Raw genomic sequence first — 24109 nt, forward strand, 5'->3', positions numbered from 1 at the left:
GCAGGTAAATAAAACTGGCCCGGCCCGCCAGGGTGCTTACCCTGGCGAGCCGCGTGCCGAACGTTGCCGACCCCTGCTTTACAGGTAAAGCAAGTAGAGAACAGCTACTAAGAGGAATTGTATAGCTAACTGGCTGGGTGGGTGTCCATAAAAGGGAGCTACCCCACCCCCCTCCATTTATCACACTCCTTCTTTTTGTCCAACAACTGCAGATGTGTTAGTGGGCTACTCAGCCTTGAATGGTCCCTTAGATTATGTGCTAACTGCTTATGCTAAACTATCTGTACCAACTCCCATTTAGCTGTGGCACTGGGAGTACCTTCCCAGGACTTGAAGAGTTCTGTGGCTGTGAAAGCTTGTCTCTCACACTAGCCGAAGTTACCTCACTTAAGCCTTGCCTACACTGGCACTTTACAGCACTGCAACTTTCTTGCTCAGGGGTGTGAAAAAACACCCTCCTGAGCGCTGCAACTTTCAGTGCTGTAAAGTGCCAGTGCAGACAGTGGCAGACAGCCGCGCTCTCAGCGCTGGTAGCTATTCCCCTCGTGGAGGTGGTTTTTTATACAGCGCTGCACCGCGACCACACAAGCTGCTAGTGAAGACGTGCTAACACCATTGTCCTGGAGTCTCCAGGAATTAAAGATTAATATTCAATTAAATGTTTTGTCATGTGATGAAACCTCCAGGAATACATCCAACCAGAACTGGCAACCCTACCCACCTTGCATCCAAAGTGGGTATTCATCCATGAAAGCTTATGCTCCAATACATCTGTAAGTCTTAAAGGTGCCACAGGACTGTCTGCTGCCTACCCACCTTGTCTCTGTAATATCCTGGGCCCGACAGGGCTACCACTGCACTGCATACAAAGCCCAATTACCATTTCAGAAATAGGCCAGATTGTTGCCAAGTCTCTTGCCGAAGCTGCAGCAAGGGGGGCAGTGTGACTGGGAGAGGCGGGAAGCTCTTACCTCGCAGGCCTGCCCTGGGCACACCTCGCTGGCTGCCCACCCTGCCGGCGGGAGCCTGCTCTCGGCTCGTGGAGCTCAGTGTGTGTGTGTCGGGGGGCGGGCGTGTGCAGCCCCCAGTGCAGCCCCGTTCCCCACTTTGCCCCAGTCTCCTCCCGGGGCGGGCTTAGTGCCCAAGTCCCGGGCCTTGGCCGGGCTCGCCTCTCCCGCCGGTCAGGAGCAGGGACAGCAAGTTCCTGCCGCACTGGGGCCACCTCTAGCGCAGGAGGCCGGCGGCGGCCGGTCCGCAGCCAAGGCGGGGTCAGGCCAGGGTGCAGCCGCTCCAGAGCCGGCATAAAACCGAGCTGCGCTTTCTTCTTCCGCACCCCGTCCCCTCCTCCCGGCTTCCCGCGTCCCGCCTTGGGCCCGGGCCCAGGGAGCCGCCGCAGGTAAGGCTCGCTCTGCCCGTGCGCTGCCCTCAGCATCCGAGCTGGGAGCGCTCCCCTTGCGCGCGTTGTCCCCTGCAGGGACAGCCACCCCCCTCCAGTGAGATTCCCCCTCTCCTACGTTTTCAAGCCCCTTTGGGGCCCCGTTAGTCTCTGCGTCCACCAGGAAGAGCCTGCACCGCTAGCGGGACAGGGCGCTTGGGGGCATGGGAGCTCAATTTCTTGCCAGCCCTGCACACTGTGCCAGACCGACAGGTTAGAGATGGGGGACCAGCTTCTGACTAAAGTTTGTTGTTTGTTTAGTCACTTTCTCCGACGTTCAGAACTGTAAGACATCTAGCAAATCTGTGAATATTTTACAGGGGGTTGCATAGTTCTCAATAGGAGAACATTTTACTCAGGCTGAAAGTGCTTTGGCTTTGGGCAGAGTCTGTCTTTTTATATATTTATCCCTAACCGGGTCCTCTGCGCAGTTAGGCACTAATAATGAGAATAATAATAACTACATATCTCATTATTAGGGGCATATCACAGGCTTTTGCTTCCCAAAGCATTTTTGTGAGGGTAGGAAAGTACCCTGCGTTTCTGGCAGGTATGAGATTTTTTGTGCTATTATTTTGTTTTTGTTTGTTTGGTAGGGTTTTTTTTTCCACCTCTGTGTGGATAAGAAGAGCATTGCTCCAGATATCTCTGATCATGGTTTGCAGCATGTTTTTAGATCTTTAATCTGCTATGTAAATCAGATTTTCTAAGGTGCAGATCTTGACTGCATTACTCACTTTTTTATTCATTCCTTGAGCAAAACCTCATGGCAGTCAGTGGGAGTTTTGTCAAAGTAAAGACTGTAAAAACTGAGTAAGGACCTCAGGATTTGGACCCATGTGAATGTAGGGTAAATACCATAATTTATATCGTTTTGTAATATTCATATTTGGGTGCCTGAAGTTAGACATCTAGATTGGGATTCTCAAAGCAATGTAGGGGATTTAGATTCATATCTTCCATTATTTTATAGGTGTCTAAATCCACTAGACTCCTTTGAAAAACCTCTTCTACAATCCAAATGAGGGCTTTTATATTTAGGTAAATGAACTTTGTACACACAGGTTTGAAAGTATTGTACAGTACTACCATTTTATTATTTTCATGTTATAATTCTATGCTATTCAATTTGAAATAGCTGATTGTTGATGCCCATTCCCCTTTAAACTGGTCTGGTTCTGTGTTGCTCTTATTGAGAGTTTGCTCTATGAGATTTACTCTGATCAGCGTGAACTCTTGTGATGTTACTGCATTGATTCATCAGTGCTGTCAGGATACTTTTTTAAACCAGTGTTAGCGATAGTAACAGAGCATTTATAACCATTTTGATAAGTTTTGACATGTCAGTATGTCAATGATGTGGTATTTAGGAACTTTAATAGCACAGACATTCATTGTAGTGTATTACTTCTGCTCGAGAAGTTTGCTAGTCAATATGACCATATTCAATTACACTAGTAGGCCTTTCTAGTGAAGTTTTTTTCCCCTTGACACAACACCTTCGCTATAAGCAGGTTCTCACTGTAACCAGTAGTGCAATCTGCACATTCAGTGCATTGAATCAATTTTGAACTTTCTTTCTGCCTCACTCTAAACAGAGTTTCTTTGTATTTGAGCTGCTTACAAGTAGGTTCCAAAGTATGTATAATAACTCACTGGTAAATGTTTACACTAAACAGTAGTATGCCATGTAACAAAGAACAGTGCAGGGAAGTCATCTATTTAATATTGGAGAAGATACACAAAGGTGGATGAATAGCAAAATGAAAATACAAGGGGAATTTTGGGGTTGAAAAGCTTCAGTAAGATACAGTTAATTACATTACTAATCAGAGGTGATTATACCACTAATTAGAGGCCATTGAATAGGTATGGAAAATGCTTATTTGTTTTGTTTCCTTTCTGTAACTGATTCCAGTTTTGTTTATTGTTTCAACATTACTGGGTATTGTGTAGCAGAACCCAAAACACCACCTATTTGATCAGCAGGTTTTTGTGCTAAATAAGTCCAAGGTCACCTAAGGAAGACAAACTCTGACTACCTTAAAGCATAGTTGGCTGTGCACTGCCTGTCAATTTGTTCATGAGACTTTGTGGAGTTTTATTTTCTCAGATTCTCCACTTCTTCTTGACTTCTAGTTGGATTCTAAGACTTTCTTTTCACTTTAAAACAACGTAATTGCAGACATGTTTTGCAGGCTTAATTGTGGTTAATGCATTTTAGAATCCCAGTATTCCACATAAAAATGAAATTCTACCAAAGCTAACATAGATTAAACATGACTCTGCTTCAGTCCATGGGCTGACATGGCTTGGGGAATAATAGTAATAGTTAGCACTTCAATAGTCTTTGTCTTTCCACAGCACTTTACAAACAGTGGCCCTGATCCTGCAATCATTTCCATATTGGCAGAACCTTTTGTCCATGCATAGTCCCACTGAAGTCAATGGGGCTTTGCATGGGTGCAAGTATCTGCCCACACAACAGATATAATAAGCAGCAGATTCAGTGGAGCTGCCTGTCTGCAGACTCAGGCAGACAGCACTGTTCACATTAGGAACAGTTAACATTCAGAAAGTCATCTTTACAAGTACAATGGGTATCAAATTAGTATGAAATCCGGATCCAGTTGTAGTCAATGTGAGTGGGCCTTCTTAAAGAATCAACGTTTTCATTTTGCAGGAAGAGATGGGCCTGGCTCATCAGAGAAGATTTCCTATTGACACTGTTGAATGGATTTTGCAAAGCCTGATTAAGGTTTTAAAGCAAGCTATTTCAGCACATAAATAACTTGTATGGAGTCCCATACAAGAAGGCTTCCATGACATTACTCATTTAAGAATTACCAAAAGTTCATACCCTTGTGAGAATTTACACTACTTTACTAGAAAAGAATATTTCATTTTCTGTAGCTACTTCATGCTGTTGCTGTAGATGTTAAAAAGCACTCAAATGCAACAATGATGGAGAGAAATTATTTTCCATCAAGTTATTTATTATGTTTGTGGTTCCACAACCACATAGTTTGTGGTTCCATAACCACATTTACATGTTAAATAAATACAGAATCCCTGAGAACTCTCATTAAAATCAGCAGGAGTCTCTTTTATTAGCTTACAAAAAATATAAGTTTGATGGCTGTATAAATGTTTAGCTAAGAGGATAATAATTTCTGTGAAGCCTTCATTGTCTAGGGATGAGGTGGCCAGAACTTATACTGTGTCTCACACACTCTTTGATTTTGCATTTACTTTTTTTTGGTAAGTTTAAATTGATATAATTTATAAAATAACATGACCACCTCAAGGAAGTGAAGATTATTCTACTGTACACCATACTAGTGTGTTAAGTACATGTGTTCTGAGTAGCTGCTGTTTTCACTGCCCCATTTTCCAATTTAGGTGTAACATAAACTATTTTAATTAATATTATGTCACCAAAAGGGTTTGAAATGGCCAATTGAATTCTACCAAGATAGAGTCTTTTGATGAAAACATATCTTTATTGATTGTAGAAGAAGAAAATCATTCTTAAAATGAAATCCACAGAAAAATCATATCCCTCAGAGAAAATTTCTGAGTGGCAGGCTGAGATTAACATCATAAAATTGAATTTGTGCTGCAAACCTTTGATGTAATCAGCAGCTGGGAGATGGTGTTGCCCTTACTGTGCTCCTTCTGATTGTGGTGAATTACTGTGAGGAATGAAATAAGTGTTTCTTGTGTCACTCGTTCAAGAAATACAAACAAGGTATTACTAGGTGGTTCTTGCTAGTTAAAATGGGTTGTATTGATTCCGGGTCCCAGTCTCTTGCTCCTTTGGACTGCAGAGGCAGTACATTCATATCCCAGGGGAGAGCTGTATGTCACTCAACAGTGACTCCTCTGGCCGTTTAAGGAGTAGCATTGACAGGTCCCAAGAGGAGTCCCATTAAGTTTTAAGATGGAAGTATAGTGGCAGCCAGGCTGGGCCTGAAGGAGGAATATGAAGGGAGGAGGCCTTTTAAAGCAGAACTGAATAATATATGTAAGATCCTTAGGGTCCTGGCAGGAATATAGAGGACCATTAGGAGTGAGGATGTGGGGTCGATATGTTCAGGGTTGGAATAATTAACCCAACACACCCTATCCTGATGACTAGAGTTTGCTAAACAAGGAAAACATACGCCTCCGTACACCCTTAGGCCATGTCCCCTCAACTTAAAGGAACCATTCAGTTGTGCACTCTCCACTGTGTATTGTATTTAATAACATAGGAATATAGGACTGGAAGAGACCTCTTGGGTCATTAAGTCCAGGCCCCTACTAATGCAGACAAACCTCTCATTCATGAACTTATCAAACTCCATTACAAAACTAGCTAGGCTGTTTGCCCCAACTACTTCTATAGGGAGGCTGTTACAGAACCTCCCTCCTCTGATGGTTAGAAATTTTCTAGTTTTTAACCTGAATTTATTCATGTCCAGTTTATACCCATTTGTTTTTGTACCAACATTGTCCTCTAGTTTAAATAGCTCTTCTCCTTCCCAGGTGTGTTCCCAGTCCTTATATATGTACAGAGAGCAATCATAACCCTTCTCAGCCTATTCTAGTCTCCTCTCGTAAGATAGGCTCTCCATTCCCTTGATCATCCTGCTAGCCCTTCTTTGTGCCAGTTCTAGTTTGAATTCATCTTTCTTGAACATGAGTAATTAGAATTGTACACAGCATTCCATTAGGGTTTTTATCAGCATCTCATATACTGACATTAATAGTTCCCTATCTTTATTGGAAATGCATCACCAGATACATCTAAGGATGGCATTTGCATTTTTTCATGGTCACATAACATTGATGGCTCAGAGTCATCCTGTGATTGCCTAAAACACTCTGGTCTTTCTCCTCTGATTTTCTGACAGATGCGTCCCTAGCTTAAATGTTTACAATATTACAAACATTGCCCATATTTGACAATATATTGTCAATCAACTTCCTATTTAATAACTTTAAAATATAATTTAATACATCTCTCTTGCTTTTGTTATAATTTTTGTCTTTTTCTGTTTTTAAACAACATTTTTTCTTTATTACACCTCTACCCCGATATAATGCTGTCCTCGGGAGCCAAAAAATCTTATCGCGTTATAGGTGAAACTGCGTTATATTGAACTTGCTTTGATCCACCAGAGCACACAGCTCCACACCCCCAGAGTGCTGCTTTACAGCGTTATATCCGAATTCGTGTTATATCGGGTCACGTTATATCGGGGTAGAGGTGTATCATGGTTCTCTTTTCCTATCTTGTCATTTCCTCTTGTCCTTGCTCACCCCTTATTTCTCTTTTTCAACATTGTGTTTCCTGTCTCCTCCCCTATAACTTCTATATCTCTATTCTACTTCCACTTCTCCATCAAATATCTGTCAATACCATATTTCTTTTTTCCTAATTTATCCCCTCTATTGCTCCCACCTGCATACAAGTCCACGGACCCACCCACCACTCCCCAAGCAGTAGCAGAGTGCAGTTAACCTATGCTTCTAAGTTTCATGACTGCAAACAGGGTTCTGAATGACAACTGAGATGAACAGCAAAGCTATTAGCTGCCACAGCAGCAGAATTGGAGCTATGTGTCTGGAGACTTAGAAAGACAGCACTATATTCTACAACTGGTTTACATTTGGCAAGTTATGTAATGGTCAAGGCAAGGTTGTTGGGTTTTTTTTATGCCTCTTACAGGGAATTTTTTACTTGCTACAGACAGTGAATGAACGGAATTTTAAAGCCCTGGAAATGATTATATTATATTATTTGAAAATTCTGTTAATTACCACCAACACGTATTTCCTTAAGGATGATGTGTGTTACTGTTATAATGTGTAAGGAGCTTGTGGGGGTTGTGTGAGTACTGCACTCTGGGACTGTAGGCTGCAGGTCAAAATATACCTTTATTGAAAGTAACTAATTTTATTTATTAAAGATAAACAAAACTGTCTACAGGACCATTATTTTTTTTAACATAAGCAGTAAAACACAGGTGTCAGGAAAACAAAGCCAAAGAACAGAACAGAAACATGGAAATAAAATAGGTTCTTGGTTACAGCAGCCTTACAAAACTGTCATGAAAATTTACCAGCCTGTGCCTAAAATTTACTACCTTACATTTTACCATGATGAGGAAGCTCATGAAAAAAACTAATGATATTTTACTCACCTGTCAAAAATATATTAGTCTCGCTGGGTAAGTAGAATTTTGCAAGCCTGAGAGGAAGCACACATGCTGTTGTTTTTAATCAGTTCAACCCATTTAGCCCATCTTTCCTCAAATAGTTCGATTGTTGACCTAATAAAAGCAATAAGTCTTTCACATCTCAATTCTTTTATTGTTGTTGATCACACGTCTGTAGTATGCATTTGTTTTTGCACCTGTGGTGATTAAATGTATTTGCTGACTACAGTTAATTAGTTTCTAAAAGCTCTGGCATTTATTAATATGAATGTCTTTCTTAAGATATTTTAACAACAAATAAAGTATATGTGTAATCCAAGAATATGAAGTTCTAGCAAAGATAAAATAATTAGAAATGTAAACCCGCAAAGATTTTTTTCTGGTAGATGGTAGATTGACTATATTACCTGCAGAGTTCTCTTTGAAGTTTTTTTACACTATATAACTTTCTACTTGAGGAACTTTTATTCACATGTTGTATGATGGCCTGTAACTTCTGATTGAGGCATCTGTCAGAATTAATTTTTAATTTCACCAACTTGTTGAGGCAGCAATTTCTGGAGAGGGGAATTCGTCATTCAGAGGATGATACATATGAGAAACGGTGGGCGCTGATGTCTATGTTCACAATTAGGAGGATCATTTATTCTTTATCACTAAACGACATAATGCTCTTTGAAGGATTCCAAAGAGGAGTGTTTCTTTGAGGAAACTCAATACAAAGATTAACTGGGGGCGGGGGGAGTTGTTATTGACTTCAAAAGGGTGCAGGCTTAGTTTTTACATTTCATATCTCACTGCATGTTTTTAGGTTTTCTCCTTAGCATCTGAACATCTCATGGACCCTAACAAATTTACCTCTCCTTTGGGCCAGGGGAGTGTTGTTATTCTAATTTTAGAAGTAGAAAACTGAAGCACAGAGATGTGTGACTTGCCCAGCAAGTCTGTTGTCGACAAATGCTTTTCTTAGGGCAGGGACCGAAGGGGTGGGGGAACAGGTGGGCTATGGTTCGCTTACTTTATGGATCCTGGGGTTCTACAGAGAAAGCAAGCTCCAGTCCCATGTGGGAACTGTCTCTAGTCTAAAAGGTGTGACTTGGCCTTCTCCTCTTTGCTCAGTGTTGAGACTTCGTAGGCATTCCCACCTCTCCTGTGCTGGTATTCCCCATCCATAAAGAGAAAACAATCAGGAGAAGGAGTCCTGACTTGATTTCTATTTGAAATCCATACCAGGACAGCATGGCCTACCTGCTGTCTGGTTCCTCAGAGCCCCTACCCTAGCTTCCAATGGTCTTGCTCAGCCTGCATAAGAGGAGCCTTCAGGTTTTAATTACAGTTTAGATTCTGTACAAATGATCCAGAATTGCAAAAGTAAAATTGCTGAAATCCTCTAAATTATATGATCTGTACTTTACTCATAACACAGTTTTTCCAGGCTAATAATGTTCTGTGTTGCAGTTCTGTAGAACACACTGTTGCTAAGGCCTCCCTAGAACCAGGAACCAGCAAGGGAGGCAAGACATGGTCGGTAGGCGAGCCAGAGGAGGGAAAGCTCTGGCTTGTAGCTTGGTGTAAGATGGCGAGATGGCCATTTGAGAGGAGACTTCTGGGCAGTGTAATCATGATGGTCCATTGGGAGGACAAAGGAAGGAGTTTATTAGGCTGTGGACAGGAAGCAGGATGGGGGAAGGAAATGGTTCTCCTAAGGGAGTGACAGGAGCCAATTTTTTTCTTGACATCCATAGACTTCTCATCAAGAGAGCTTTGGAGGGTTAAGATTCTTATCTTTGAGAATTATATAATGGCCTCTAGTTCTCAGGTAATCTGTTCCTGTGCTTGGGGAAGTATTGTAAAGGTGTCTTTGCATCTGGAAGCCTGTGCAGGCGATCAGACTAGATGATCATGATGGTCCCTTATGACCTTAAAGTCTGAGTCTGGTCCTGGCCTAGGAGATAGCATTTGTCAGCCATTCCATAAGGCTCATTTCAGAATTTCCAGGCTCTTTCACATAGTTGCTGGTCTCAGGGCTACTCTGACATATACTCTGCTTCTCATTGATCCTAGTGTGGCCTAGGAGAAACTGAATAGCTTAAGTACAGTGGGCTCTGGCCTGCTTCCCTACACACCTTCATCTGTTCCTGCCACGTGCCTTAGTTCTGGAAGACAATTAGTGCATAGCCCCTTTGCTATCTCTGCACTAGCTGAGGGGGCTCCATGTTCAGGCAATATTCTCAGAGGGCCATTTCCATACCCACTAAGTCCTCTCATGCTGCAAGAGTGGCAGAAAAGGGCCCTAGTATAACTAAGAATCAGGCCCAAATGTCTTGAATGATAGAAAACTTGTGATAGCTTTTTAATATCTTGTAATCATATTTTCTATATTTTTAATTTGCTGTTAACTGCACTGATAACATGGTGTTGGTACATGAGTATTTTGAATTTCTTCACTGAATATTTGAACTTCAGGTTTTTGCCAGCACATTGTTGCAATATTAAGGTGTATATTGTAGTTCCTACCTCGCACTTCCCCAAACAACTAAAATTTTGTTTCTTCCCGATTCCTTATACATTTTTGTTCAAAGTTTAAAGTATTTATTATGGATCCAAACTGAGTCCCTTCCTAGCATTGCAAAGAAGCTTAATTGAGAGTCGGGTTATGAGTTAATACCAAGAATCAGACATGCTTGAGTGGACAGAGCTGGTGGAATTTAACACGTGCTGATAAGCTACATGTAGCCCAAATATGCCTCTGGCGGTATTTGACTTTGTGGAAACAGATTATACCTTTAAAAGGTATACTCTGATAAAAATCTGTTGATAAAATATAAGAAATTTTGCTCTAGGTGCATCCTCATAACAAAATAACTTTGATAAAGCTAAATGCTGTCAGACAAAGTGTGTATGTATACACAGTATTTCTAAAAAACTCACGAAAGCAACACATTCTAACAGAATAACTGTTATGCAAAATGGAATGTCTTCTATAGTTCTGTGTTTCGTGAATCAGATGAACTTGATCTGAAAGAGACATTAGACCAGCAGAGGAAAAATAACTACTAAAGAATATTACATTAATTCTGTGCCTTCTATGGATCTTTTATATTTAGAGAGGCTACAATACAAAAAGACAAATACAAAATGTCTTCATAAAATTTTCAGACTTAACCTACTCTCCTTTCTAATTGTAATATTTTGTCTTCTGCAATAGTTTGGTAATAAACAGTGGATGGTTCTTCATCCATAGCAGTCTGTCCACAATAAGAAAAAAATGTATAAATACAGTAAATCTGTTTTCTACCAGTCTATTCTAGAGACTTGTGTTACAATTTTAGCTGGTTTTGACACTCTTTTGTTACTCTTGACTTGCTTAGTATCAAATCAAATATCCTGGTAAAAATACTGGTTCTGATTCTCTGCTTCCTTGTGCCAGTATAATCATTTATAACTGTGCAAAGTGAGTGCAAACTAGTGTAAAAGGAAGCACAACACAAAGTGCAAGGTCCGGGAGGAGAAGTCCCACTGTATTTAGATAGTAGGAACACTTTTAAATCCTCAGATCCAAAATTTGACCTACTCTAAAATTGTTAAATTAGTAGTTACCATTTTTATAGGACCTACAGAAACACTGAACTCCTCCTGCTTGCTTTGCTGTTAACAGAATATTCCTAGTTAAGCTGATATGATGTTTACTTTGTAGCAGAAATGAAAGAAAAAGTAAAACTTCAGTGATTGCTAAGTGGATAAGGACAAAATGGATAGGAAAAAATATTTTATATAAGTTCACAGAGAATTAAAAATAAAGTTTTAGAAGTCAAATTCTAAAACTGTAGTTTACAGTGTCCTTTTAAGGCTCTGGCACAAGCAACCAAATAATGATAGGGTAGATAATCAACTTAATGTTAAAACATGTATGTTCCTGTGCAAAAAAACTTACGTTTAAAGGTGCAAAATCCAGCACTCAAGCACTTCTCTGCTCCCCCTTTCAACAATCAGTTCACATGATATGAACAGAAGACATATGTATAGGGCAGAAAACTTACTACCTAGAGAATCATAACAATGGAAATATTTGAAGATCCATGTTTTTTAGACAAGTTAGGCAATGCAACAAACCATATTCAGATCTCTATATTATTTATTTTGAAGACAAAGGGAGTTTTACAGTTGACATTAATGGGAGCGCTCCAGACTTGCATTAGACATTTTTTAGAGCATAGTAACCTGAACAACAAAAAGTATGGTGAAAAAGTAATTACGTGAATATGAGATAGCAGTTGTTCCTCAAGTTTTTTGGCCCATGGAAGCTACACAAGAAAAGAATTAGGCCAGCAAGTTGAGCCAGCACAAGGCAAAAAACCCAAACCCAAACAAAGGGAGTTAAAGCACAGTTCTGGAACTCAAACCCTCCCCATATAGAAAATCTCAGAGAGTGGTTATGGGGAAAGCTGCTTGGACAACCATGGCTTGAGTACTCTTTTCATTTTTGGAAATGTCATCATATTAATCTAAATTAAATTAATAGTATTTATTGCAGTGGTCTTAAACCCATATGGTTCCCAAAATATTCTTAATCTTTTATAACTAGGTAGCAATAATGAGGAATTAGTAGTGTATTTGCAACAGCAACCAATCATTGTTCAGTTACCTGACACTCAAAATCTCAATTTATGCTCCTTGAACAAAAACAACGAGGAGTCCTTGTGACACCTTAGAGACTAACACATTTATTTGGGCATAAGCTGTTGTGGGCTATACCCCACTTCATCAGATGTATGGAGTGGAAAATACATGAGCAGGTATAAATACATCATGTATACTTGCTCCTGTATTTTCCACTCCATGCATCTGATGAAGTGGGTTCTAGCCCACGAAAGCTTATGCCCAAATAAATTTGTTAGTCTCTAAGGTGTCAAAATGATTCCTCGTTGTTTTTGCTGATACAGACTAACATGGCTACCACTCTGAAACCTGGCTCCTTGAACAGTATCATGGGATCACCCCTTTGAAATGTTTGGGATTATATTTTTCATATTTTGTGTTATTTACAACTATTTTACCCTCTTTTTATTTTCAGGTTTTGTACACTATGAAGACCTCAGTGCCAGCTGTGGCACTGTGGGGGAAAAGAGCACCCTCTCACAGCATCACTGCCATAATGATTACAGATGACCAGCAGACTATTGTTACAGGAAGTCAAGAAGGGCAAATATGTCTTTGGACTCTCTCATCAGATTTAAAGGTTTGTGACCACTTTGGTGTTGTCTGTCAAATAACCTGGTTGGAGTTTCACCTTTTATTATTAATAGACTATATATAATTCAATTGTGATTAGTGTAAAAGATAATGTGTGGGGGTCTTTTTATTGGAGAAAATGAATTAACCAATATCATAAATGTGAAAATAAAATGTAAATCTCACGGGAGCAGCCAGTTCTTTGCAGGCCTCATTGAGTGTTCCATGGACAATTAGCGAGCCATGGACCACAATTTGAGATCCAGTGCAGCAGATGATGGCAGTTAGTAAATCTGTATAATTATGATGGGTCCTGTTCTGGAGAGTTCTTCTTTAAAATCATTGGCAAAGTGTGGTCCTCTAGTTCCAGAGAAGGTACCCATTATAGAAATGTTGTTGATAGGAATGAAAGAACTAAGAGAAATGGAAAGCCTTATATTCTTTAAGTTAACAAATGAACTGTTTCAGGAAAGATGGACCAAGTGGGATGAAGTGTAAAATATATCAGTGATGTAATTTTGTAGCAAAAGTATGTTTATTTACTGTAACCCATCATTCTTATGGCTTTGATTCTGCTGTGTTCTCAGGCATGCTCTTACTTTTTCTTCGTTTGGGCTCAAGCATGCCGTTTACAAACAGACATAGGTTGGGGAGTGTTGCGAAGTTACACCTTGCCAGTAGGAGTTAAGGCAGATTTCCTCCCCCAGCTTGTAGGTGTTTAGAGGGAGCATACCTTTTTTTAAGTCATGTTAGCTCAAATGAGTTAATTGGCATCTTAACGGGACTTTTCAATAGCGTTAAGCTAACGCGGCTTCAAACCATGTTTTCTGGCATCTTAATGGGGCTTTCCAATAAGTTAAGCTAACTTAATTGAAAAATATAGTCTTATTTTGCCCATCAAAATACAGGTCCTTTAGATTTAGTGAAGCCTATTGCTTAAGTGCATTGCTGGATCAGATCCCTAGTGCGCTCAGCCACTTCTGCTATCTGGTGTGTAGTGGGTGGCAGGGCTGGGGCTGTCCTGTTCTCTGACTCTTTTGGAGCATCTTGCACACCAGAAGCCACTCAAAACGGGCAGTCTTTATACCACAGTGATCACAGGGACTGCAGTTGTGCCTTGCTCTGTGCAGTGGTGCAAAAGGCAAGTGCGGCTTACACACTTCTCTGCTTGTGCATCCTTGGAGCTGGTGGGCACAATCTGGCCTTATGTAGGAATACAATGTGTACTGTCTACGAGTCAGTAATAAAATTAATAATGAAGGTATTTCTTAATTTTGGATTACTTGATGATTTATACAAAAAAGTACTGTTTTAGTTAAGTGAAATAACTGCATTGCTCTCCTAGATTTCATCTAAAGAAATTCTCTTTGGTCATACTGCTTCAGTAACATGCTTGGCGAAAGCAAGAGACTTTGAGAAACAACCATATGTGGTTAGTGCTACTGAAAATGGGTAGGTAACTATGAGTTTTCAAATTACTTTTTGCATCTTAAACCATGTGGCAAGGTTTAAGAACAAATTGTGCATTTGGCAGCAGACTTTCAATCCATTTCCCCCATAACATGGAAAGGTGCAGTGGTCACTTAGTATAGTAAAGTTATTCTATAGGATTCCTCTTCAAAGAGGGTCTCTGCTTCTGCCATGCCCAACTATCAGCTGGCCCACACACAACATGGAGATGGGAAGCCCATCCCTTGGAATGCAGAGAGGGCTGGCAGGTCCAGAGAATCAATGTGATGCCAGGAGCCCATTCCCAAGAGAATGCGTTGTCAGGGGGCAGCAAGGCCCTATGCCAACCAGGAGCACAGAGCTGTGGGAGGGCATTGGCAGGACCAGAAGACTCTTTAGCATCATGAATACTGACTCTCAAGGGAATGAAGCTATGAGAGAGGTTGATGTGCCCAGGCCCTGTAACAGGGTTGGCTGTCTCTCAAGAATCCTCTCATGGCTCAGCAGCACCCCGCTGTGATGGGTTCCCTGGGGTGCAGCCAGGCACTGTGGGACCGTTGTTCCCCCTGAACTCTCTCCAGCCTGGGCTGTCTCTCAAAATGCCTTGCTAGTTGGAGTCTTCAGAGTGTCCTTGTTGCTTGCAGTGTAGGTGGGTGAAGGAGAAAGGCCCAGCATGGGGCCACTGTATCTGTTTTATACCCTCAGTCCTATGTGCTTGGAGAGTACAAGTCCAGGCATGTCTGGGGGCATTGCTGAGTTTCCAGGCAAGGTTGAGCAATTCCCTTGGTGTGGCCTCATATAGGTGAGTCATTGAATTGTAACTCCTTTGCTGGACAATGTGTTGTTTGACACTGTGCCCTCATGTTGGTTACTTTCCTTGCTGTTGCCTCTGGGGAGCTAATATCTGGCTGATTCCCCAACTTACAGCATGTTTTAGTGACAACCATACAACACAATTCTCATAACTTTATATGTATTAAAGATATACATATTTAGATAGAACAGTGGGTTTCAGCAGTTCATAACCTTTCCCCCGATACCTCACATGGAATGCTTTATGTGCAAGATCACAGTTAAATATAATGAGGAATATGGGGATTACAGGACTCTCCCCCAAGGTATAAAATGTCACAACTGCCTCAATTTCCCTTATCTCAGAGGGCTTATCAATAACTCACCATCACAGTCCAACAGTAATTAAAATATTCCCCTTCTGAGGTACAACTTAATAAGTCCTCAGTAAATAAAGGACCCTCGACCCAACCCCAGTTCAGTGTTTCTCTCTTGTTGAGTCAAAAGTCCCTAGTCCTCCATCCTGAAGTTGGTTTCAGGTCCTTTACTCCTTGCAGGAGTCAGTCTTGCTCCCTGCAGCTGCTTCCTCAAGCCAGCTACAGGTTTCCAGGCTTCTGTCCTGCCTAATCCTCCTACCTGGAGTGTTACCAGCTTGTATTCAAGCTTCCTTAGCGGCTACTCCAGGAGTCCATCCCTTCTTCTCTCACAAACCCAGGTCTAGCCTGAGTTAATCCCATGACTTCATTACCTCATTCATTATTACCCACCTGGGGAGGGAAGCTGATCTGGATCCAGGTGGGCTGAGGTCCCATTTCCTCTTAAAGGGGCCAGCCACCTCGTAACTCCACTCTATGCTTGCTGGATTCCCAGCCCTGTTCTAGAGGGGGCTGCTGCTGAAGAAATCATCTCCCTGCTTGCTGCCTTGGTTAAATGAGATAGTGGCAAAGAGAAGTTTGGTAGCTAGGTGAAGGAAAGAGGCTGGAGACCTACAAAATTAACTTTGTATTATCCCCCTTACACTCCCAAAGTTAATCCTGCCATTGTACTGAAAGTGAGGTTAACTTTCATCTTAATTCTGCCCTTCCATTTTTCTGGCCCTAATCTATACAGTGCTAAGTGGGAAAAGTATTCCGTTGCTTAAATACTATATACATGTAAAAATGGACTTAGAAAAAGACTAAAAGCTTTCTCATATGTATATGTTATTTGGAGAAACAATGAAAGCTCACTACTGGATTGATTGTATTGTGTATCTGGGATACATATAGATAAGGACAAATGATCTTCAGAACCCTTTAAATGTTCACTCCACAGAACCACTGGCAACTTCTTTGGTGCACCATATAAGGGCAAAAACAAGGAGGAAGCCTTGTGGTACCTTAGAGACTAATAGATTTATTTGGGCATAAGCTTTCATGGGCTAGAACCCACTTCATCAGATGCATGAAGTGAAAAATACAGGAGCAGGTATAAATACATTAAAGGATGGGGGTTGCTTTACCAAGTGTGAGGTCAATTGATTTATCTCGTTAGACTGACCTCACACTTGGTAAAGCAACCCCTGCCCCTGTGTTTTTCACTTCATGCATCTGATGAAGTGGGTTCTAGCCCACGAAAGCTTATGCCCAAATAAATTTGTTAGTCTCTACGGTGCCACAAGGACTCCTCGTTGTTTTTGCTGATACAGACTAACAGGGCTACCACTCTGATATAATGGCAAGACATTCACCATTGAGCTCTGGAAGGTTGCAATATGAAGCTGCAATGATTACAAATAGGATGCCTTGTCTTCAGCAGAGGCAAGCTTCGTCAGATTGTGTACTCTGGGCTGTGGATCAGTCCTTTTACTACTTTCAAGTTTCTGTCTTCTTGGATTGTGGTTAAGAACATTGCGTGGAAAAAGTTTCCCTCTAATTCCATTTAATAATGTCCGGGCCTTTCCTCTTTTCTGTCGCTGACATTCCTTAGAAAAATGCATAATAGGCAATTCTTAGTGTCCTTTTTTGTGTGGAAATGTTGAATATATTCCATTAAGATTTATACACCGCTGCCTCGATATAATGCAACCCGATATATCACGAATTTGGATATAACGCGGTAAAGCAGCGCTCTGGGGGGCGCGGGGCTGTGCGCTCCGGCGGATCAAAGCAAGTTCAATATAACGCGGTTTCACCTATAATGCGGTAAGATTTTTTGGCTACCAGGGACAGCATTATATCGAGGTAGAGGTGTATTTCTACCTGCCTGTATCCACTGATGTGGACAGTATTGGTCAGAGAAAAAAGGCATCATGATACAATATTTATAATGTGTTATTCTCTACCTACTCATAGGAAGAGAACAAACTCTTATTGTTTCAAAGCAATATGGAAATGTGGGTGAAATTCTGCTCTCAGTTACACCAGTGTAGATATCCAATGCTGAAGTCAGTGGAGTTACCCCTCATTTACGCCAGAATAAATGAGAGAAGAATTTTGCCACCAGGCAATGATTATTAGAAATCATTCTGTTTAGCTAACTTTCTGGAACATACCACACGCAGATTTTATTTACAGTGTACACAGTGGTAAATAAACACTGAATAATCATTTTGGATTAGCCAATTATATGAAATTAACAGTATCAGTTGAAGTTTAAATCTCTAAATTGTTTTTCTGATATATTAATGATTTTATTTTTCCAATGTGAACCTAATATAGTCTCTTCCAGACAACACTGTGAAACAATTATTTTCTGAATAGCATAACATGTTTGGTTAAATTGCGGAAAGAATAATGGTTACCATTTATTTAACTCAGTCTGTAGATTTTTTTTTTTTCTTAACATGTATGCCCAGATCCACAAAGATATAGAAGCATCTAACTTCCATTCAAATCAATGGAAGTTAAGAGCCTAAATACCTTTGTGGAACTGGTCCATAGCTGCCGAGCTCTGACAACTTGACATACCTCAGAAGGGTTTCACTTGCCAGGTAAACTTGATTGAACAACTACTAGACATTAATTCCAAAGCATGTTGAATATGGTTTAAGTAAAGTACATTGGCTAACATACAAAAATATTTGAAAGCTTGTTCTCAAAATATTAACCTTTGATTTTTATTACTGATTAGGTAGTATATATATGAAATGCTGTATTGTATTGAAGAAATAGACTTCAGAAACAGCCTCATGGTGGCACTGTTTATTCTTAACAGAAAATGATAGCTTATCTCAAGAACTAAAGTCTGGTGCTGTAGAAGATGCATTATTCTTTTCAAAATGTGTAGTTTAAGTTCAGTGAAATGAATCATTTTCAGGAGGATGTAGTTCCAGCGAATGATAGTTATGGTGACACATTGATGAGCCATAATGGCAGTATACCTACAATTTGTTGTAGGCCAGACTTGGCCTTAAAGTAGGGTTTGCTGCAAGGCAGCAGGGTGTAATTACCAAACCAAAAAGAAACAGATACTGTATGTCATCCCTTGCTAATGACCAAAACATTTTCTTACCCAGTAATCTGTAACAAAAAGCCACAAAAGTGCAGTACTAAAGAAAAACTTGGTGGCACAAAATTATTCCAGCCAATTGAGTGGAAATGACAGAGAGTAATATGAAGTTATCTTTGGCAGGGAGATGTGTGTTTGGAATGTCACTAGTGGACAGTGCATTGAGAACGCAACCCTTCCTTATAGGCATACAGCAATCTGTGTAAGTATAGCAACTTTTCATTGAATATTTCAGTGCTTTACAATGTGAGTTGCACATTATTTATTATTATTATTATTATTTTATTATATCTCTGATTTTGGGGAAATATGTTTGAAAATTGTTTGTGAATGTAACATACTTCATAAGGAAGAAAACAGAGAGAGCAAAAAACTTGTTGCAGTATATGTAGCATCTTACCATTTATTATTTATTCCTGTTTCATTTTCCATCTGGGAAATGAACTAAAAAAATTTCCGCTTTGTGTTTCACCTCTATTTCTCAGACAAATAGAAGCATTTATTTTTCAGCCACTAATGTTTCTAGAAAGTAATATCCATATATTTATTGATTGTGACATTTGAGCTTCAGGTATTGATGCACAGCAAGGCCATTTCTTGTGGTTTTTGTTTTGGCCTTCATAAGGGCAACATGGAAAATGTTAGTTTAAGGTCGTCTGTCTTGAAAATGGGTAAATGCAAACTCTATAGCCAAATATTTCGTAAGACAGTTTGCTAGTGATCTTACTTTTAAACCTAGATAAATTAATTGGAGGGTTTTGATTGCCTAGCTGCTAACCTCCAGGAAAATACTAGGTCCTCTTTCCAAAAATGCACTTTCATTCATGACAGAGCTCAGTAGAACACTTATTTTTAGATGTCAAATTGCTTTAAATCTTTCTTCAGTCAATTGCCTTTCGAGTCTCTGCTTTGAAGTATATCCAGGTACTTGCTAAGTACCTAGATGCTAGAGAATGAGGGGTGTGTGTGAAATATGTATGTATATGATTTAGGAATGGCTCTGATTCAGAGAGCTGCTGGTTTATTTCTGGATGTGTTCATGAAAGAATTGCTCAGGGCCCCTAAGTTAATTAAAATGCTGTTTTTCTTGAGTGTGGAAGTCTAGTTTGCAAGTGCTGAAGGTCTGAGAACTTTTTAGAGCTTTCATGAGACTCCCAAGCTACAGGAAAATTTTAAATATTTCAAAGCTTGTAGAGGTAATACTGTTTCCATGCAACTTTTTTGGCTTGCCTGGTTGACTTAAGCATTAATATCAATGATAGTTTTTAAATGACCTTGTTTCTTCAACTTGTCAATTAACAATTAAATGCACTTCTATAGTTTTATCAACAGACTTGGGGCCTGTATGCCATATCGTAGTGAAAATCACTCCCCAACAATTCATATTACCATACATATACTACAGCAATAATGTTGTAATAGTGGGTCCAATATGTTCTGCTGTGGGGTGTGGCTCAATTGGATGTAAAGAGTTAAGGAGCTGGAGAACTATTAAAAAGAGGTAGATATGTGGGCTAGCCTGTTGATTTAGTACCAGTCCATTGTGCTATTATAGGAGATCAGAGGTAGAGTCCTTATACCTTGCTCTCAACGCCAGGTAGCTTGGGAGGGCAGGAGAAACAACATACTAATCTCCAGGAAAGACTAGCACTCCTCACTAGGAGGTGTGTGGAGACATTGAAAAGATGATAAAAGGAGAAAATGGGTATCTAAGAGGAAAATTTAAAAAAAAATGTAGGTAGGACAGGAATCATCATTCTTAAAAGTACAGCCTTCAAAAGTGAGTACTGCCTGGTATTACCACTCCAAAAGTACTGATTGCTGCTAGTATTTGTGAGAGAATTCCTACCTACAGGAGGTTACTCTGAGATGGGTGCAGACACATGCGGATTTTGATGGTATCAGCACATGAAAAATGTTGCTTGATTGCTAATTAACATTTCACAAATCTAGTTTCGTAGGTTCCTTCTGTACTCATGTATGCCTCAGCAGAAAATGGCAGATGTCAGGACACTGCAAACTGAACATTTGCCATTTTAAATGAAACTTGAACACAAGGAGCAACAGGCCTGTTAATCATTTGTGGTTAAGTAAATGTGAGATCTTCTCTTCCTAGAGGGCTGACTGTCCACGTCTGTCAGTTAAAAGCTGCTTTTTTAAAGAATAGCAGTAGCTACAAATGGTTGAACGCATTTGTTGCTGTGTTTCTATGGAGCCAAAGTAACATTTCCAGCTATGATAACATTTCCAGATATGCATTCTTAGTGGTGTGTAGATGTGTATATCTTTTTCCATTTTGTTATTTCATAGAATCATAGAATCATAGAATATCAGAGTTGGAAGGGACCTCAAGAGGTCATCTAGTCCAACCCCCTGCTCAAAGCAGGACCAATTCCCAGCTAAATCATCCCAGCCAGGGCTTTGTCAAGTTGGGCCTTAAAAACCTCCAAGGAAAGAGACTCCACCACCTCCCTAGGTAACGCATTCCAGTGTTTCACCACCCTCCTAGTGAATAGTTTTTCCTGATATCCAACCTGGACCTTCCCCACTGCAACTTGAGACCATTGCTCCTTGTTCTGTCATCTGCCACCACTGAGAACAGCCGAGCTCCATCCTCTTTGGAACCCCCCTTCAGGTAGTTGAAGGCTGCTATCAAATCCCCCCTCATTCTTCTCTTCTGGAGACTAAACAATCCCAGTTCCCTCAGCCTCTCCTCATAAGTCATGTGCTCCAGACCCCTAATCATTTTTGTTGCCCTCCGCTGGACTCTTTCCAATTTTTCCACATCCTTCTTGTAGTGTGGGGCCCAAAACTGGACACAGTATTCCAGATGAGGCCTCACCAATGTCGAATAAAGGGGAACGATCACGTTCCTCGATCTGCTGGCAATGCCCCTACTTATACAGCCCAAAATGCCGTTAGCCTTCTTGGCAACAAAAGCACACTGTTGACTCATATCCAGCTTCTCGTCCACTGTGACCCCTAGGTCCTTTTCTGCAGAACTGCTACCTAGCTATTCGGTCCCTAGTCTGTAGCAGTGCATTGGATTCTTCCGTCCTAAGTTCAGGACTCTGCACTTGTCCTTGTTGAACCTCATCAGGTTTTTTTCGGCCCAATCCTCTAATTTGTCTAGGTCCCTCTGTATCCGATCCCTACCCTCCAGTGTATCTACCACGCCTCCTAGTTTAGTGTCATCTGCAAACTTGCTGAGAGTGCAGTCCACCCCATCCTCCAGATCATTAATAAAGATATTAAACAAAACCGGCCCCAGGACCGACCCTTGGGGCACTCCCAGCTGCCAACTAGACATGGAGCCATTGATCACTACCCGTTGAGCCCGACGATCTAGCCAGCTTTCTATCCACCTTACAGTCCATTCATCCAGCCCATACTTCTTTAACTTGGCGGCAAGAATACTGTGGGAGACCGTATCAAAAGCTTTGCTAAAGTCAAGGAATAACACATCCACTGCTTTCCCCTCATCCACAGAGCCAGTTATCTCATCATAGAAGGCAATTAGGTTAGTCAGGCACGACTTCCCCTTCGTGAATCAATGCTGACTGTTCCTGATCACTTTCCTCTCCTCTAAATGTTTCATAATTGATTCCTTGAGGACCTGCTCCATGATTTTTCCAGGGACTGAGGTGAGGCTGACTGGCCTGTAGTTCCCCGGATCCTCCTTCTTCCCTTTTTTAAGATGGGCACTACATTAGCCTTTTTCCAGTCATCTGGGATCTCCCCTGATCGCCATGAGTTTTCAAAAATAATGGCTAATGACTCTGCAATCTCACCCGCCAACTCCTTTAGCACCCTCGGATGCAGCGCATCCGGCCCCATGGACTTGTGCACGTCCAGTTTTTCTAAATAGTCCCGAACCACTTCTTTCTCCACAGATGGTTGGTCACCTTTTTTATGTAACTCTTTATAATTTTCAGATATTATTTAGTTAACTGTAACAAAATGGAGTAAGTTTCTAAAACTAAAAGTATAGAGAGCTAAGCAACAATGAATAAAAAAGTATAATTTAGCAGTATATTTTCATGCTAGTACATGATCACTCAATTTATTTTGACAACTTTATTTATTTAGATTCTATTTGAAGCAACAGTCCCAGGCCCTAGACATTTTTACAACATTTACACATACAATTACAAATAAAAATCACACAAAATCCAAATGTACATGCATGCCATAATAATACTTGCCCAAAATAACACCCACATTAGCTACTCTGCATCCACCATCCAATAGCCAATCCCACCCTCAGACACCTACAAAACCAAAAATGTGCTGAATACTGACAAATTTGGCCTTCTTTTAAACAAATGAATTCCATAGTTGAGAATCCCTCCTGGAAAATAACCTACCATCAGCCCTCTTCTTTTCAAACTGGTGGGTTTTAGGTTATAGCACCTTCAGAATGGGAGCAGTGTCTCGTGGATGGGGAGAGATGAGATCTCTCAGTTGAACAAATCCCAAACCCACTTAGGGTTTTATAGGGTACAATCAACCCCTTTAACTCCACCAGGAATTTAATAGTTAGCCAGTCTGCATGAGGCCTCCTTAATAAGCATTCATTTGCATTAATTTCATCTTACCATCATACATTTCAGAATGTTAGTGTTTGTTCTTTTTTCTTCTTTTTCTGTTTGTTCAGAATTATATACAGGTATTAATTGGCTCACCTGTATGATTCTGATGCAGTTTAAAAAAATAAGTTTTAATGTGTTTAAAATCCTGTTTTTGTTCATTAAAATTTTATAAAATGGTGTGTATGAAAGTCAGAAATAATATGCAAGTGAACTTGTATAGCTCTCTCTATTAACCTTTTCTTGCTTAATTCCATTTGGACAGTATTACCATTGCTCCTTCCGAATGACAGGAGATGGCTGGCTTCTATGTTGTGGACAATATCAAGATGTCCTCATTATTGATGCTAAGACTTTGGCTGTTCTTCACACTTTAATATCTTTTCAGTCTTCTGACTGGATCAGTGGCATGTGTATTGTTCACTCCACAAGGATTCAAGGTACATATATAGTAGTGACATGCAGAAATTAGCGTGTAAGCCGGCCAGTCATGTCTTGTTTTTATATAGAGCAGCAAATGCCTAAAGATTCTTTCTATACTATATTTTAATTATAGTTAGTTAAATATATTGTTATATTTCACAAATACGTTCAGGATGTAAAATACTTCAATATCGATACTTGAAGATATATTTATATTTTAATGTCAATCAGACTTAAATTACTGTGTTTTGCTTCTTAAGCAGAAACCTGAGAGCTGGAAAGAATTATTTTCTTACACTTTGCTTATAATTAGCTCAATTAATAGGCTATCTGTGACAATGATTATATGAGTGTGAAATTAGGGAGATTATAAGTGTGCAGGGCCTGATTTTCAAAAGTGTTTATGTGCAGTTGCATTAACAAAGTGCTTGTGCAATTATTCACCTAGTTTGCTCACACAGTTACCTTGATCAAATATCTTATTTGCACATGAG

General features: G+C 40.3%; 1 protein-coding gene across 1 annotated transcript in view; it reads left to right on the forward strand.

The window, feature by feature from the left end:
• The first annotated feature begins 1324 nt into the window (after positions 1–1324).
• WDR72 (WD repeat domain 72) overlaps positions 1325–24109 on the forward strand; it is a 187541-nt gene continuing 164756 nt past the window's right edge. Inside the window, exons 1-5 of the mRNA XM_034784930.1 lie at positions 1325–1396; positions 12716–12880; positions 14219–14325; positions 18727–18805; positions 23458–23632. Of these exons, the coding sequence (XP_034640821.1) occupies positions 12728–12880; positions 14219–14325; positions 18727–18805; positions 23458–23632 (514 nt within the window). The 5' untranslated portion in view covers positions 1325–1396; positions 12716–12727. The remainder of the gene's footprint in view (positions 1397–12715; positions 12881–14218; positions 14326–18726; positions 18806–23457; positions 23633–24109) is intronic.

Source organism: Trachemys scripta, chromosome 10 (genome assembly GCF_013100865.1).
Source record: "Trachemys scripta elegans isolate TJP31775 chromosome 10, CAS_Tse_1.0, whole genome shotgun sequence".
Classification (NCBI taxonomy): Eukaryota; Metazoa; Chordata; order Testudines; family Emydidae; genus Trachemys; species Trachemys scripta.